Below are 13,700 nucleotides of genomic sequence, written 5' to 3' on the forward strand. Positions count from 1 at the left end.
TAATTGACCTTTAAAGTCCTCACTTTGAGGAAATATAATACACTCAAATTTGAATATATTGCAAGATAATTTTACCTTACAAAATAAGTTATTTTTAAATGACAATAAAAAAATTAAAAATTTTAAATGAGAACAACTAATTTTCATGAATATACTTATTTAATAAGACCAAGTATAACTATATGTTAAAGGCTCATTATCCTATAGATCTAGACCCAAAAATTATTTTAAAGGTAAAAGTGTATTTAAAGGATTATTTATAGTTATTTATAGTGGTAAATACCATTAATAGAAATTTAAATATGCAAGATGAACTATACTGTAGCAGTTGGTTCTACATGAAAGGTCTAGGCAGTTGGGATACTTAATATTAGTATATAATCTTTTTCATTAATATAGTTTTATAAATAACTGCATATTAACAAATATATGTAAATAGGTCTGTATAAATCTTGTTATTAATAGATTTCTTATAAATTGTGCTTTTCATCACAAAGAAATAACTTATGAGATATGGATAATACAATTCTATGAAAAGTACCCAAGTACATATAAACATATGGGTGTTCACAATCTGGAAAATACAATATTAAAACTATAATAATTTTAGATAGAAGATAATTACAGACTTTGGTAATAAAACATTCTACTATTTTTTTTTTACTCAATAAAATAACAGAAATCAAAATCTTTACAGCAATTTTCCATTAAATTCATAAAAAATATGAGTCAGAAAGATTGAATGAAAAGAATCAAAAGTAGAAACAAATTAACAAGGATCTTTCTGCCTTACACTGATGCTTACTGGGAAAATTCCCAGCTGTTCTTGAAGCTCTTCAACCTCTTTTATGAGCTCTTGCATGCTCTTGTTACTATGACACTGCCAAAGGCTATTTTCCACATTGTTTCCAGGATAACAGGGAAGTACGCTGTTAGCAAATTGACGACAGAGTGGGCATGTGAATTCTCCTTTTTCCACAGAGAAACCCTGAAGAACCTGATCATTCTAAAAAGATGGAATAAATGTCATAATTATGATAATAAAAATATGTACATATTTACAGAAAGACAAAGCTATGATATTATAATTTTGAAGGTTTTTTTCTTCCCCTGGGGGAATTAACTTCAAAAATAAAAGAAACATAAATTTGGTAATCTTTATTAAAAAAAAAAAAAAAAAAATAGTAATAGGTAGTCTCAAATACTCTCATGAACAACAAAAAATGTCACCTATCAAGAAATTTCTCAAATCATAGCAATCACACAGGAATTACTTTCACCAATGAAATAGTTTAAAATAGTATTCTGAGTTAGAGAATTCTGACTAATTAGAATGCTGTCAAATACGGTGAACGAGAGAGAGGGGGAAGAGCAGGAATATATATGATGTGGAAAGTAATTCTAACTAGTAGATCAGAGAAATCACCACCTGAGCAATAAGAGGCCTATTGTCCTTGTCATCATTTTCCAGGAAAGTATATGAATACCACAATTACAGGAAGACAGCTAGACCTGTTTCTTTTTCCAAGTGCAGTTGACCTTCCATTTGTTCATGACTTTGGCTATTTATAGGACACTGACAGTTAGTTAGCCTGTTCCACTTTCAAATCTTTCAAATATACATTTACCAGGGATTTGTAGTGCACATGATGAGTAAAGAAAAAAAATCAGCAACTAAGGGTAGCAAACATAAAGAGTATGCTTTGGATAGACAAATGAACCGTTGTTACTACAATTATAAAATTTCCAGAATAGTTTGTTAGGTATTCTGGTCATAATAGTAGAACATATAGCACAGAAGATACTGCCAAGGGTTTGATTCATGTGCTGTCTGTCCATCAGATTGAGAATGATGTATTATGGACAGAGAAATCTTTACATAGTAACAGTATAGAAAACAAACACATCCAGGAGTCCTATGAATAATGAACTCTATACTTCAAAAGGTAAATAAAAAAGAAAACTAAGAAGAATAAAAAAAATAATAATAAAACCACCTCCTTCAAGTATAGGAAGGTCACCTCAACAGCAATGAGAGGTCCAGAAGAGAAAAAGAAATGAGCCACCTTGGCTATCAGCAAAATATCATTGTATATTTTGAAGCAAGTCCTTGACAAAATCTATCATTTGTATTCTTAGGACGTACTACATGTTAATACATAAAAGGTACTTAATATTTACTTATTATTACCTCCAAGGGATAAATGAGAGTTAAAACATATTGTTATGATGATTCCACAAGGTCCTTGGCCAAAGCACATATTTCATAAGACTAGATATGCTCACAGATGTCATGTCATGTCATAATTACATTCGCCAAGATTCACAAGGGATTATGTGTACAGCCTTGAACAGACAGACCCCTATAGACCACAACTGGACCATCGTTGCAGAGGTGAAACATCACCTATTAGGCCTTTCCAGGAGATACATAGTGATATGAGTAGATTCCAAGAGGCCCGGAGATTTAGCTTCCTATTGGTATATTTTGCATTTTTCTATGGAATAGACATTTTCCACTATTTATCACCAGCAACACTGCTTTTGGACTTTTTTTGAACCTCTTCATTATATTTTCTTTCCCTAGTAAATTTGTCATTAGAAAATCTCATTATCTTCCAAAACTGAATCTGTCTGTAACTCTCTTCTCTATGGGACTCTTAAGCCTTCAACCTGTCTGGTACTCATATCTAATCAGTAGCCTCTGCTTCTTTCATAGGACCCTCAGACTCAAAAGGCAGAGCCTGGGAATCCAATACCTCTATTTAAGAGCTCACATAGTCTTCTCTCAATTTCCCATTACCTACACTACTTTTGGATTTCTTTAGATTTCTTCATCCTGTCCCTAGGCCAGGTTATCGACTTCCTCTCTTTTTTTATTTTCCTTGTATGCTGCTTCTACTTACCAGACTGTAGAGCTCGTTTAGGTTATAAACTTGTATTTGTGTCCCCATGCTTAGCACAGTGCCTGGCACAAAGTAGGTGCTTTATAAATGTTTAATGACTAATAGAAACTGAGGTTGAGTGGCAGCAAAATTTATACTCTATAATAGAGACTATTCAGAGTGACATTATTTAATTTACTGGGTATATAAGTTGTTTTAGTTCATCTGTTCAAATATGATGTTTAGAAATTTAAGTGACAGCAAAGGTGAAAAATAACTGAGATGCCAGGTAATCAAAGTGTTCTACATTCTAATGTGTAAAAAGTAAAAAGGTATGTTTCTTTGTCATAGGGTTTCTATAACTTAAAAGTGCTTTTGACTAGTCAATAACACACATATATACATACATACATACACATACACACATACACACAGTCCGTTTTATCTGCACTGGTCAACTCCTAGAAAAAGCACAGATAGGGATAACTTGATGGTAGATAATGTGGGTTTTAGTAGGATGGTTCTCATGAAAACCTAGAAACATTGGTCTCTATAATGAAAAGTTTCCAGATATGCAAAAGTATCAAGATAAGGCCTAAAATAAACCATTTCTTCAGGTCATTTAATGTGGCTTCCTGTGGTAGCATCCACTGGAACATCATGAGGATCTTTAACCCAGAGATCATACCCAGAGATCATGAGTATTATTCCTCATGAAGCCAAGGAGTACATTTTCTCAGCTGAAACAATCCCTTGTTGTAGCGAGCTGTCGTCTCCAGAAGCTGCCAGATCGCTCTCTGGGAAGAGATCTGCTGTGTCTACTCAAATCTCTCAGACAGATTCTTCTTCCTGTAGAGAACCGTTGTCTCCAGGCAGTTGCCGTTAACTCTTGTCCAGAGAAGTGACTTCCCTTCCTGCAGAGAGCCCCGTCAGGCCTGATGTAATGCAGAGACTTCTCCTATCTCTGGAGTGGTGTCCTCTTTTATCCTCCCAGAGAATGGGCGTGGGATAATGCAAGGGCTTCTGGGAAGAAGTACTCCAACCAATGAGCTTGCTCCTTCTAGGATTCCTAAGGTGTAAACTCCCTTTACAGGTCTGAGCCAGAGAACTGTCAAGTCAACCTGAGTTCTCACCTAGTAATCCTAATACCTTGTGGCCATATAGATTTCACTGTGCTTAGATGCCTATAGATATATTTGTCCCCAAATTTGTTTTTTGGTTTTTTTTTAATCAAACTGGCATGTCTACAAATTACATACCTAATACCACCCCATGAATTGGTTACTATAGGAATTATTAATTGTATTTATATAATTAAAGAAACCAAGGCTCAGAGAGGTTAAGTGTTTTCCCATAGTCATGCCGCTAATTAAGAGGCAAAATTTGAACTCAGAATGCTAGCAATTGAACTTAGTATACCATCTAATCTACAATTTAAAGATGCTTCTTTCAATCAATAATACTATATATGTGAGTTAGTGAGCACTGATCCCTGGATTACTATATTGTTATTATCCAGATCTTATCATCATTCCAGATCTACAGTGCATTCAATAAGATAATTTATTCATACAGATCACCTGATAACAGATATTTTAGTATGGGGGAGAGAAACAGAGACAGAGATTGAGAAGAATCATTTATATGAGAGAGGATGGATGACAGATGGCTGATTCACTCCCATCAAATTCCCCTCAGCAAACTCCAGAGCTCTCAAAGATATCATATCACGAAACAGACCCATGAAGAAAATGCTACATTATGAAATATTTACAACTTTGTAGGAAGCAAGGAGCTTGTTCCAAAAGGGATTAGAATTAATTTGTTTTGCTTTTTTCTCTACCTAATTCAATGAGAGTATGCTGAGGGAGAAAGAGGAGGCTACATGTATTAGGCAAATCGAACTACTTTTACCTTGACCTCCCTTCAATAAACAAAGAGCTGAGAAAAGACCATTAGATGTGGAGAATAAGAGACTATTTTGGAATAAAAGACTTTTGGGGAAAAAACATTTTAGTTGAATGGTGGAGTTAGAACACAATTTATATTAGTGTAAAAATGAAAAAAGTGGAGATATTATTTATATGTGCATTTTTAAATTAGTTTACAGCTAGAAGAGAGTAAAAGTTTTTTGTTTGTTTTGTTTTGGTTTTATTTTTTTAAGGTAGGAAAGACATAGATGTATATGTAAACATCAATAAAGAGGCAAAAGAAAGGGAAAGATCGAATAGAGACATCCTGTGGGAATGGTAATAAGAGATAATAAAAGCAACCTGCTACAACTGGCAGACTGGCCATAGCAAGGAGAAAGACGACCATTTCATCAGATAGTGAAGGAAATAGTGAAAGAGGATGTGATCAGCATGTGAAAAGAGATGGAAAGAAAATACAATTATCACCAAATAATCTCAATATTTTCTGGTACAATAAAACATGATCATATTTTATTTCTTTACTTCTTTATTTTTGCTGATGCTGTTGAGGTTAAGTGACTTGCAGAGGGTTGCACAGCTAGGAAGTGTTAAGTGTCTGAGGCCACATTTCAACTCAGGTCCTCCTGACTTCAGGGCTGGTGCTCTATCCAGATGATAAGATTTTTTAAATTTCAGCTCATGAACAAGAAGTAGAACATTTCAGGCAAGATAAAGGAAATAACCGTAAATGTGTATAAATAGGGTGGAGTGGTAGAGGATGACATACAAAATGAATAGATTGAGGAACTGGGAAAGTAAAATATTTGAGGAAAAATCTGTATGTCTATGTGTGTGTATGTACATACAATGTATGCATGTGTACATACACATATACATATATAACACACAGAGGCTAGGAACTGGGTTGGAGAGGAAGACTGTGAAAAAGGCACTGAGGAATGTTCTGGTGAAAGATCTGATGGGAGATAATGGATTAGGTGATATATTTCTTTAGTAAGAACAACAAAGGAGGAAAGATGACTTGAAATGGTGATGGTGGAAGAATCTGCAAGTGGCAATGGTACAAGAAATATTCCAACTCCTCCACCATGACCAGTAAATGGAGGGCTATGAGAGAAACTGTAACCACTGTTGGAAAGGGCAGTGGAAGAGGCAGTATCATCAAAATGGAGTCATATTTCAGAGTATACTATTAGCTATTTCATCAAATTTTAAAGCTAGAATAGTTTGACAAACAGATAAAGACAGGAAGACCTAAGTTCAAATCTGGGTTCAGATACTTATGAGTTGTGTGTCTCTGAGCAAGCTACTTAAGTACTGCTTACCTCAGTTTCCTCAAATTTAAAACTGGGATAACAATAGCACCATCTCCCTTGTGAAGATCAAATGAGATAATATTTTAAAGCATTTAGCACTGTACACACTTTGCCAAACATATAAAGTAAATGCTATTATAAATATTGACTATTGAAAGAAAATGAGAAACAAAATTTTACCTTAGTTCTAATATGCATTTTAATTTCACAATACAAATATTTAAATAATGTATACATGCTGAGTTAAGAAGAAGCATGTATTTTTGTTCGAATTCTGAATTGCCCTATTACTTTGAATCTATTCCTTTACACTGATCTTTCCAGTTACAAAATCTGGCTTAATACTGTTGTCTATTTGAAAAGACAGCATTTTATGAATGGATGCCCATCAATTGAAGAATGGTTGGGTAAATTATGGTACATGAATGTTATGGAATATTATTGTTCTGTAAGAAATGACCAACAGGAGAAATACAGAGAGTCTTGGAGAGACTTACATCAACTGATGCTGAGTGAAATGAGCAGAATTAGGAGATCATTATACAATTCAATAACAATACTGTATGAGGATGTATTCTGATGGAAGTGGATATCTTCAACATAGAGAATTCCAACTGATCAATGATGGACAGAATCAGCTACACCCAGAGAAGGAACACTGGGAAATGAGTGTAAACTGTTTGCATTTTTTATTTTTCTTCCCAGGTTATTTTTACCTTCCGAATCCAATTCTTGCTTTGCAACAACAACAACAACAACAACAAAAATTCGGTTCTGCACACATATATACTATAACATATTTAATATGTATGGGAATGCCTGCCATCTAGGGGAGGGGGTGGAGGGAAGGAGGGGAAAATTCAGAACAGAAGGGAGTACAAGGGATAATGTAAAAAATTACCTATGCATATGTACTGTCAAAAACTTATAATTATAAAATTAATTTAAAAAGAAAAAAAGAGAAGAAAAAAGAAAAGAAAAGACAGCATTTTGTTGAGTGAAAAAATACTACAATGGACCAAATAATTTTTATCCAAAAGACAATGAGAAAGGAAAGAACTATAAAAAGAAGGCATAAGTAAAAGATTATTTGAAAAAGCAAGAATTGAGTATCTGACAACTTAATATACTTTTTGCCAAAGAGTAAAGTAAAAGCTCTAGATTTAGAGGCTTACAGCTATCAAAATTATGAGTTCTATTTTAATGTATATATACTACAAAAGAAAAATAGATACATGCACATTTAACAATACATTTATAAAGTTTTAAAATGTACAGACTGTGGGGCAACTAAGTGGCCTAGTGGAGAGAACACCACCCCTGCAGTCAGGAGGACCTGAGCTCAAATCTGATCTCAGACACTTCCCAGCTGTATGATTCTCTTAATCCTAATTGCCCTCAGAAAAAAAAAAAAAAAAAAGTATAAGGCTGTATTTAAATATGAATTAGTTTGCTTAATGTGGCAGAATTCGGCCAAAAAGCTGAATTATTTTTTGTCAGAACACTAAAAAGTTAGTTTGCCTAATGTTTGCAAATTTTTATTTTTTATTTTAAAACACTTCAATAAGATTCTAGAAAAATACAACTCTAAACCATTTAAATTTCTGGACAATGACAATTAAATTTGGGCTTTGATTTCCCACTACCATAGCAAAGAGAAACCATGTATTTTTCAGGAAGCAGAAGACCTTTCTATTCTTACAGTGGTAGCATCATAAGTATAAATAAAACTAAAAACAGATATACAATAAAATGTCTTTATCAAGCTTATCTAAACACTTCTCTACCATTTCAACTCCTCACATTACTTTTTGGGTTAAGAATTCCTATTTTAACGTAACATTTTTATAGAATTGTCATGCTAAATTTCTATTTTAACTTAATTAACTTTTTCATAGAATTGTTATGCCAACCTTCAAGGCTTATTTCCAAAGGCTAGTATCAGTTTTTGTAGTTTTAGCTTCTATCAATTTCTGATAAATATGAATTTCTATCTTTTGATCCTGTATGTGCTATGAATATATAGTCTTACACACTCCCAAAATTTGCCTAATTAGGCAAAAGACTCCTCTAGGTAAAAGAAAAAAGAAAGGATGAACTGGATCTTTGACAAAGGAATATGTGAGCACAGACCTAACCGGCCTTTATACTACTGATCTCCTTCACTATACTATTATTGGCAAATAAATGGAATTATTATTGATATTTTGATTGATTTTAATAGTTTAAAGATCTTAATCTTTTAAATATTTTAATCTTTAATACCTTGGTTAATATAAATAATAAATATTAATAGTTTGGGGCAAACTATGAATCTTGGGCTTTGTAACCCAAAGATTTTCAGTTTAGTACACTCACTATATGCAAGCATTCTTCAAAGGTCCACATAAGAAACCCAAAAAGACAAGTCCCTAAAATCTGCTGGCAGTCATCACTGGCCACAATGAACAAAGCAACTGAGTATTTAGGAATCTGCTATTTTCACAATCCCATTCAACAAAACAAAGTCAAAAGCAGTGCCAGAAAATGTAAAAAATTATATAATGCAAAATAAAATCAGACTTTTTGTGGAAGTCAGGAGTGTAGCTTTTCAAACATAAATGCATAACTAAATAAAGAGAATATTATATTACTTTTGTTTCATTTTATATAAATCACATATTTGTGGTTTAAGAATTTAATTCTACACATTTACTAAGCAAAGGATCAAAGAAAGCCATAGAAACAAAATTGAAAAGATAATCCTTTGGCCAGAAGGAACTCATAATCTAGAATATAATAATATTATTGCTACTGATCATAATAACTGATATTTACTCAAGGTTTTCATACATACATCATTTGATCCTCATAACAATCTTATAAGTAAATATTAAAGATCTTATAATTCCTATTTTACAGATGAGAAAACTGGAGCTAAAAGAGATTAAGTGACATGCTCATATTATAGAATTTGGTAACTACTGAAGCTGGGATTCAAATCCAGGTCTCTCGAGTACAAAAACAATGCCCTTTCCTCTATATCAAACTGAAAAGCAGACAAAATTAGTTATGATACAAAGGAGAAAATAAGCGAGGCAGAGGAGAAATACAAAATACTCTGGGGAAACTTAAAGAGGTAGGTGAAGGGTATTTAGGACAGCATAAGGAAGAAACAATGAAACATCTCAGGTAAGATTTTATGACTCAACCCTATGACAAACAATGCAATTTAACAGAACCTCTTTCTCAAACAATAACCTGAAGAGCAGGAAGCCAAATCAAATCAATTCCATTCTGTTCAATAAATGTTTGTTAAACTAGATAAGAACTGTAAAGATGAAAATAAACCTATTCCATTAAAACTCTACATCTGAGAGATGCCTCAGCAATCACTGTGATTATAAAGCCTAGAGTAAATATCTTGAAATATTCCTATCCTTAAAAGGAAACCCACACCATTGTTTTTGGGTTTTTTCTTGTAATTTCTCAAATGAACTTACCCGCAATGATTCCATGTATGATTTATGGCAATCTATGTGCAATGTGTGGCCACAAGTTTGCACATAAACACCTCCTTCCCAGCCAATTGATACAGCCTGGAGACAGGAACTCTTAGAAATTAAGCAAAATATAGCAAGTTGTAAAAATACACATATTTAAAGCAATATTTTTATACATATTAATATAAAACAGAAAATTATCACATATTTCTCAACTTTTATAATTTGTATTTTTATGACATAAAGCAGGATACAACTACCTTCAAGTTAATCTCTCTTTAAAAATGAAGTATTATAAATGTTAGCTCTAAAGTTTCTGTGATTATTAAAAATATGAATATGTATCTCCCATGAAATAGTCACTCCACAAAACTTATCTAAACGATAAACATATTGCAGTTAGATGTGTCAAAGTGGGGGGAAGGGAAGAGGGAAGAAGAAAAAAGAAAAGAAAAGAAGGAAAGGAAAGGAAGGGAGGGTGGGAGGGAAACATGAAGATAGTTGGGAGAAAACTGAGTAAAAAATGATTTTCTTGACAGATTTAAAGATGTACATCAGCATAAATCAAATACGCACAGCAGGTGAGTAGCCTTCTACTGTTTGCAAGTCAGAAAAAGTACAGGAGATTAGGTTATCTTCCTGCTACATTTCAGAAATGCTTTTGAAGTACCAGCAAATTTTGGTGTGAAGATCATTTTTTTTTAAATTAACATTCAATAATATAATGAACAAGCTCCTTTCTTTGGCACTACATTTTTAAAATGTAAGTAATATTCTTTTCGTGAAAGTAGTTAAAAACAAAATATCAACTTATTTGTTATCTTTAAAAATCTACTATTGTGGAGCAGCTAGGAGGCAGCTAAGTAGGACCTGAGTTCAAATACGGTCTAAAGACACTTAACACTTCCTAGCTATATGAACCTGGGCAAGTCACTAAACCAAACTGCCTCAGAAAAAAAAAGAAAAAAAACCTACTATTGGGTACTCTCTTGGAGAGTCTAATCCAATAGTCCTAAATCAATAAGCAAAAATTCTTGAATTAATAATGTACAAACTAAAATATCTCCTATTTCTTCACAATATATGTGACCTTCCTAAATGGAAGAAGTTACATATTCTTCCATGAAAAAATGCATGCAAATGAGCTTCAAGCAAAAAAGCTTTGACAAATTCATATAATAATTTTAGGATTAAATAAATGGATTCACTTCTTTGCATTCTGACTAAAAAGTATGTGTATATAGAGCTTAAAACATTCTGTGTTACCTGTCAGATTAGCTAGAATGACAGGGAAAGATAAAGCAGAATGTTGGAGGGGATGTGGGAAAACAGGGACACTGACACATTGTTGGTGGAATTGTGAATATATCCAGCCATTCTGGAAAGCAATTTGGAACTATGCCCAAAAAGTTATCAAACTGTGCATACCCTTTGACCCAGCAGTGTTATTACTGGGCTTATATCCCAAAGAGATCTCAAAGAAGGGAAAGGGACCTGTATGTGCAAGAATGTTTGTGGCAGCCCTCTTTGTGGTGGCCAGAAACTGGAAACTATGTCCACCAATTGGAGAATGGCTGAATAAATTGAGGTATATGAATGTTATGGAATATTATTGTTCTATAAGAAATGACCAGCAGGATGATCTCAGAGAGGCCTGGAGAGATTTGCATGAAATGATGCTGAGTGAAATGAGCAGGACCAGGAGATCATTATATACATCAACAACAATACTATATGATGATCAATTCTGATGGATGCATTTTCAACAATGAGATAAACCAAATCAGTTCCAATAGAGCAGTAATGAATTGAACCAGCTACATCCAGTGAAAGTACTCTGGGGTTGACTATGAACCACTACATAGAATTCCCAATCCCTCTATTTTTGTCCACCTGCACTTTTTATTTCCTTCACGGGCTAATTGTACACTATTTCAAAGTCCGATTTTTTTTTTTTGTACAGCAAAACAACTGTTTGGACATGTATACATATATTGTATTTAATTTGTACTCTAACATATTTAACATGTATTGGTCAACCTGCCATCTTGGGGTGGGGGGGAAGGAGAGGAAAAATTAGAACAAAAGGTTTGACAATTGTCAATGTTGTAAAATTACCCATGCATATATCTGGTAAATAAAAACTATTAAAATATAATAAATAAATAAATGTTAAATAAAGAGAGAGAGAGAGAGAGAGAGAGAGAGAGAAAGAAAACAGAAGTATTAGGGGGAAGGTGTAAAAAAGGGGGAGGGGCTCTAAAAGGGAAGGGTTGGCCAAGGGAGCTGATCATCAAAAGCAAAATACTGTGGGAGGAGGGAAGAGGGAAAGGAAAGAGAAAAGCATAGCTTAGGGTAAATAAGATGGCAGGAAATACAGAATTAGTTATTTTAACTATGAATGTAAATGTGATGAATTCTCCCATAAAACAGAAGCAGATAGCAGACAGGATTAAACGCTAGAATCCTACAATATGTTGTTTACAAGAAACACATTTAAAGCATAGTTATACATATAGTGTGTAGGTAAAGGGCTGGAGCAGAATCTATCATGCTTCAGAGGTCAAGTAAAAAAAGCAGTATCAAATAAAAGCAAAGATAGATCTAATTAAAAGAGATAAGGAAGAAAACTACATTTTACTAAAGAGTACCATAGATAATGAAGCAATAACAATAATAAATATATATGCACCAAGTGGTATAGCATCCACATTCGTAGAGAAGTTAAGAGAGCTGCAAAAAGAATTAGACAGCAAAACTATCCTAGTGAGGCATCTTAACCTTGCTCTCTCAGAACTAGATAAATCAAACCTCAGAATAAATAAGGAAGAAGTTAAGGAGGTAAACAAAATGTTAGAAAAGTTAGGTATAACTTTGGCTCTTTGGAGAAAATTGAATGGAGACAGAAAGGAGTTAACTTTTTTCTCAACGGTTCATGGAACTATACAAAAATTGACCATGTATTAGGGTATAAAAACCTCAAAATCAAATGCAGAAAGGCAAAAATAGTAAATGAATTTTTTTTCAGATCATGATGCAATAAAAATCACATGCAATATAAGGCCAGAAGAAAACGGACCAAAATTTAATGGAAATTAAATAATATAATCCTAAAGAATGAATGGATGAAACAACAAATCATAGACACAATCAAAAATTTCATCCAATAGAATGACAATAATAAGACAACATACCAAAATTTGTGGGATGCAGCCAACACCGTTATAAGGGGAAATTTTATATCTCTAGATGCTTACTTGCATAAAATAGAGAAAAAGATCAATGAATTGGCCTTACAACTAAAAAAGCTAGAAAAATAACAAAGTAAAAACCCACAGGTAATACAAAATTATTTGAAAAATAAACATTATCTATTAGAAGAATCAGGAAACTTCCCATAGAAGAGGACATCTTGTTATGGGCCAGAACTTGAAACAAGGTGCTAAGTCACTGATAGAGACAATGCTTATGTACTTAGTTCACACTTTTAAAGGAGCTCACACCTTTAGAGAGCATATATAAGGAAGACATTCACAAGTCAAGGAGATTCACATATCGGGCAGAACTATAAGAAAGAAGGTCTCAGGGCCAGACCCACAAGCCCACAGAAGCCCACAATCCCACTCTTAGAGGTGCAGAAGATTCATTCCAACTTCCACCTTTGTGCTGGCTGGAGACATTGGGAGGACGAAAGGCTGAAGCTGACTGGAGACATTCAGAGAGAGCTCTCGGAACCAAGGAGAGAGATAGGACTCTATTAAAGCTAAGCTGGCCCAGGAAAAGAGACAAGACTTTGAAGGAGAAAATAAAGGATTTGGACTTTAACTCCTGGTTGCATTTGGGATTGTTGGATTATTGAACTGAGCTGAAACTAAGGCTGCCTCCAGAAGCTCGGCAAGAAACCTGCTCCCAGAGAACACTATAATTGTTATAATTGATAACATTATAATTTACAGAAGAGAACATTACAACATCTCAATTAAGTCTTAAAGGAAATCAAGAGAGGATGAGGTATCTAATGTAAGGACAAAGGCAATATCTCCATCTGGGAAATTCTGTCCCATTAAAAGAAGTAAGTGGCAT

The 13,700-nt window shown here is 33.6% G+C and overlaps 1 protein-coding gene across 4 annotated transcripts in view; it reads right to left on the reverse strand.

The window, feature by feature from the left end:
- The window catches only part of UBR3 (ubiquitin protein ligase E3 component n-recognin 3), a 280,583-nt gene that overhangs the window by 89,690 nt on the left and 177,193 nt on the right, over positions 1 to 13,700 (reverse strand). For 3 of the 4 annotated variants that reach the window (XM_074303157.1, XM_074303159.1, XM_074303155.1), the window contains 2 exons: positions 9,618 to 9,728; positions 794 to 1,006 (listed from right to left, as the gene is read on the reverse strand). In XM_074303157.1, the coding sequence (XP_074159258.1) occupies positions 794 to 1,006; positions 9,618 to 9,728 (324 nt within the window). The remainder of the gene's footprint in view (positions 1 to 793; positions 1,007 to 9,617; positions 9,729 to 13,700) is intronic. The other variant, XM_074303158.1, reaches the window with a different exon arrangement.

This window comes from Sminthopsis crassicaudata, chromosome 3 (assembly GCF_048593235.1).
Source record: "Sminthopsis crassicaudata isolate SCR6 chromosome 3, ASM4859323v1, whole genome shotgun sequence".
Taxonomy (NCBI): Eukaryota; Metazoa; Chordata; class Mammalia; order Dasyuromorphia; family Dasyuridae; genus Sminthopsis; species Sminthopsis crassicaudata.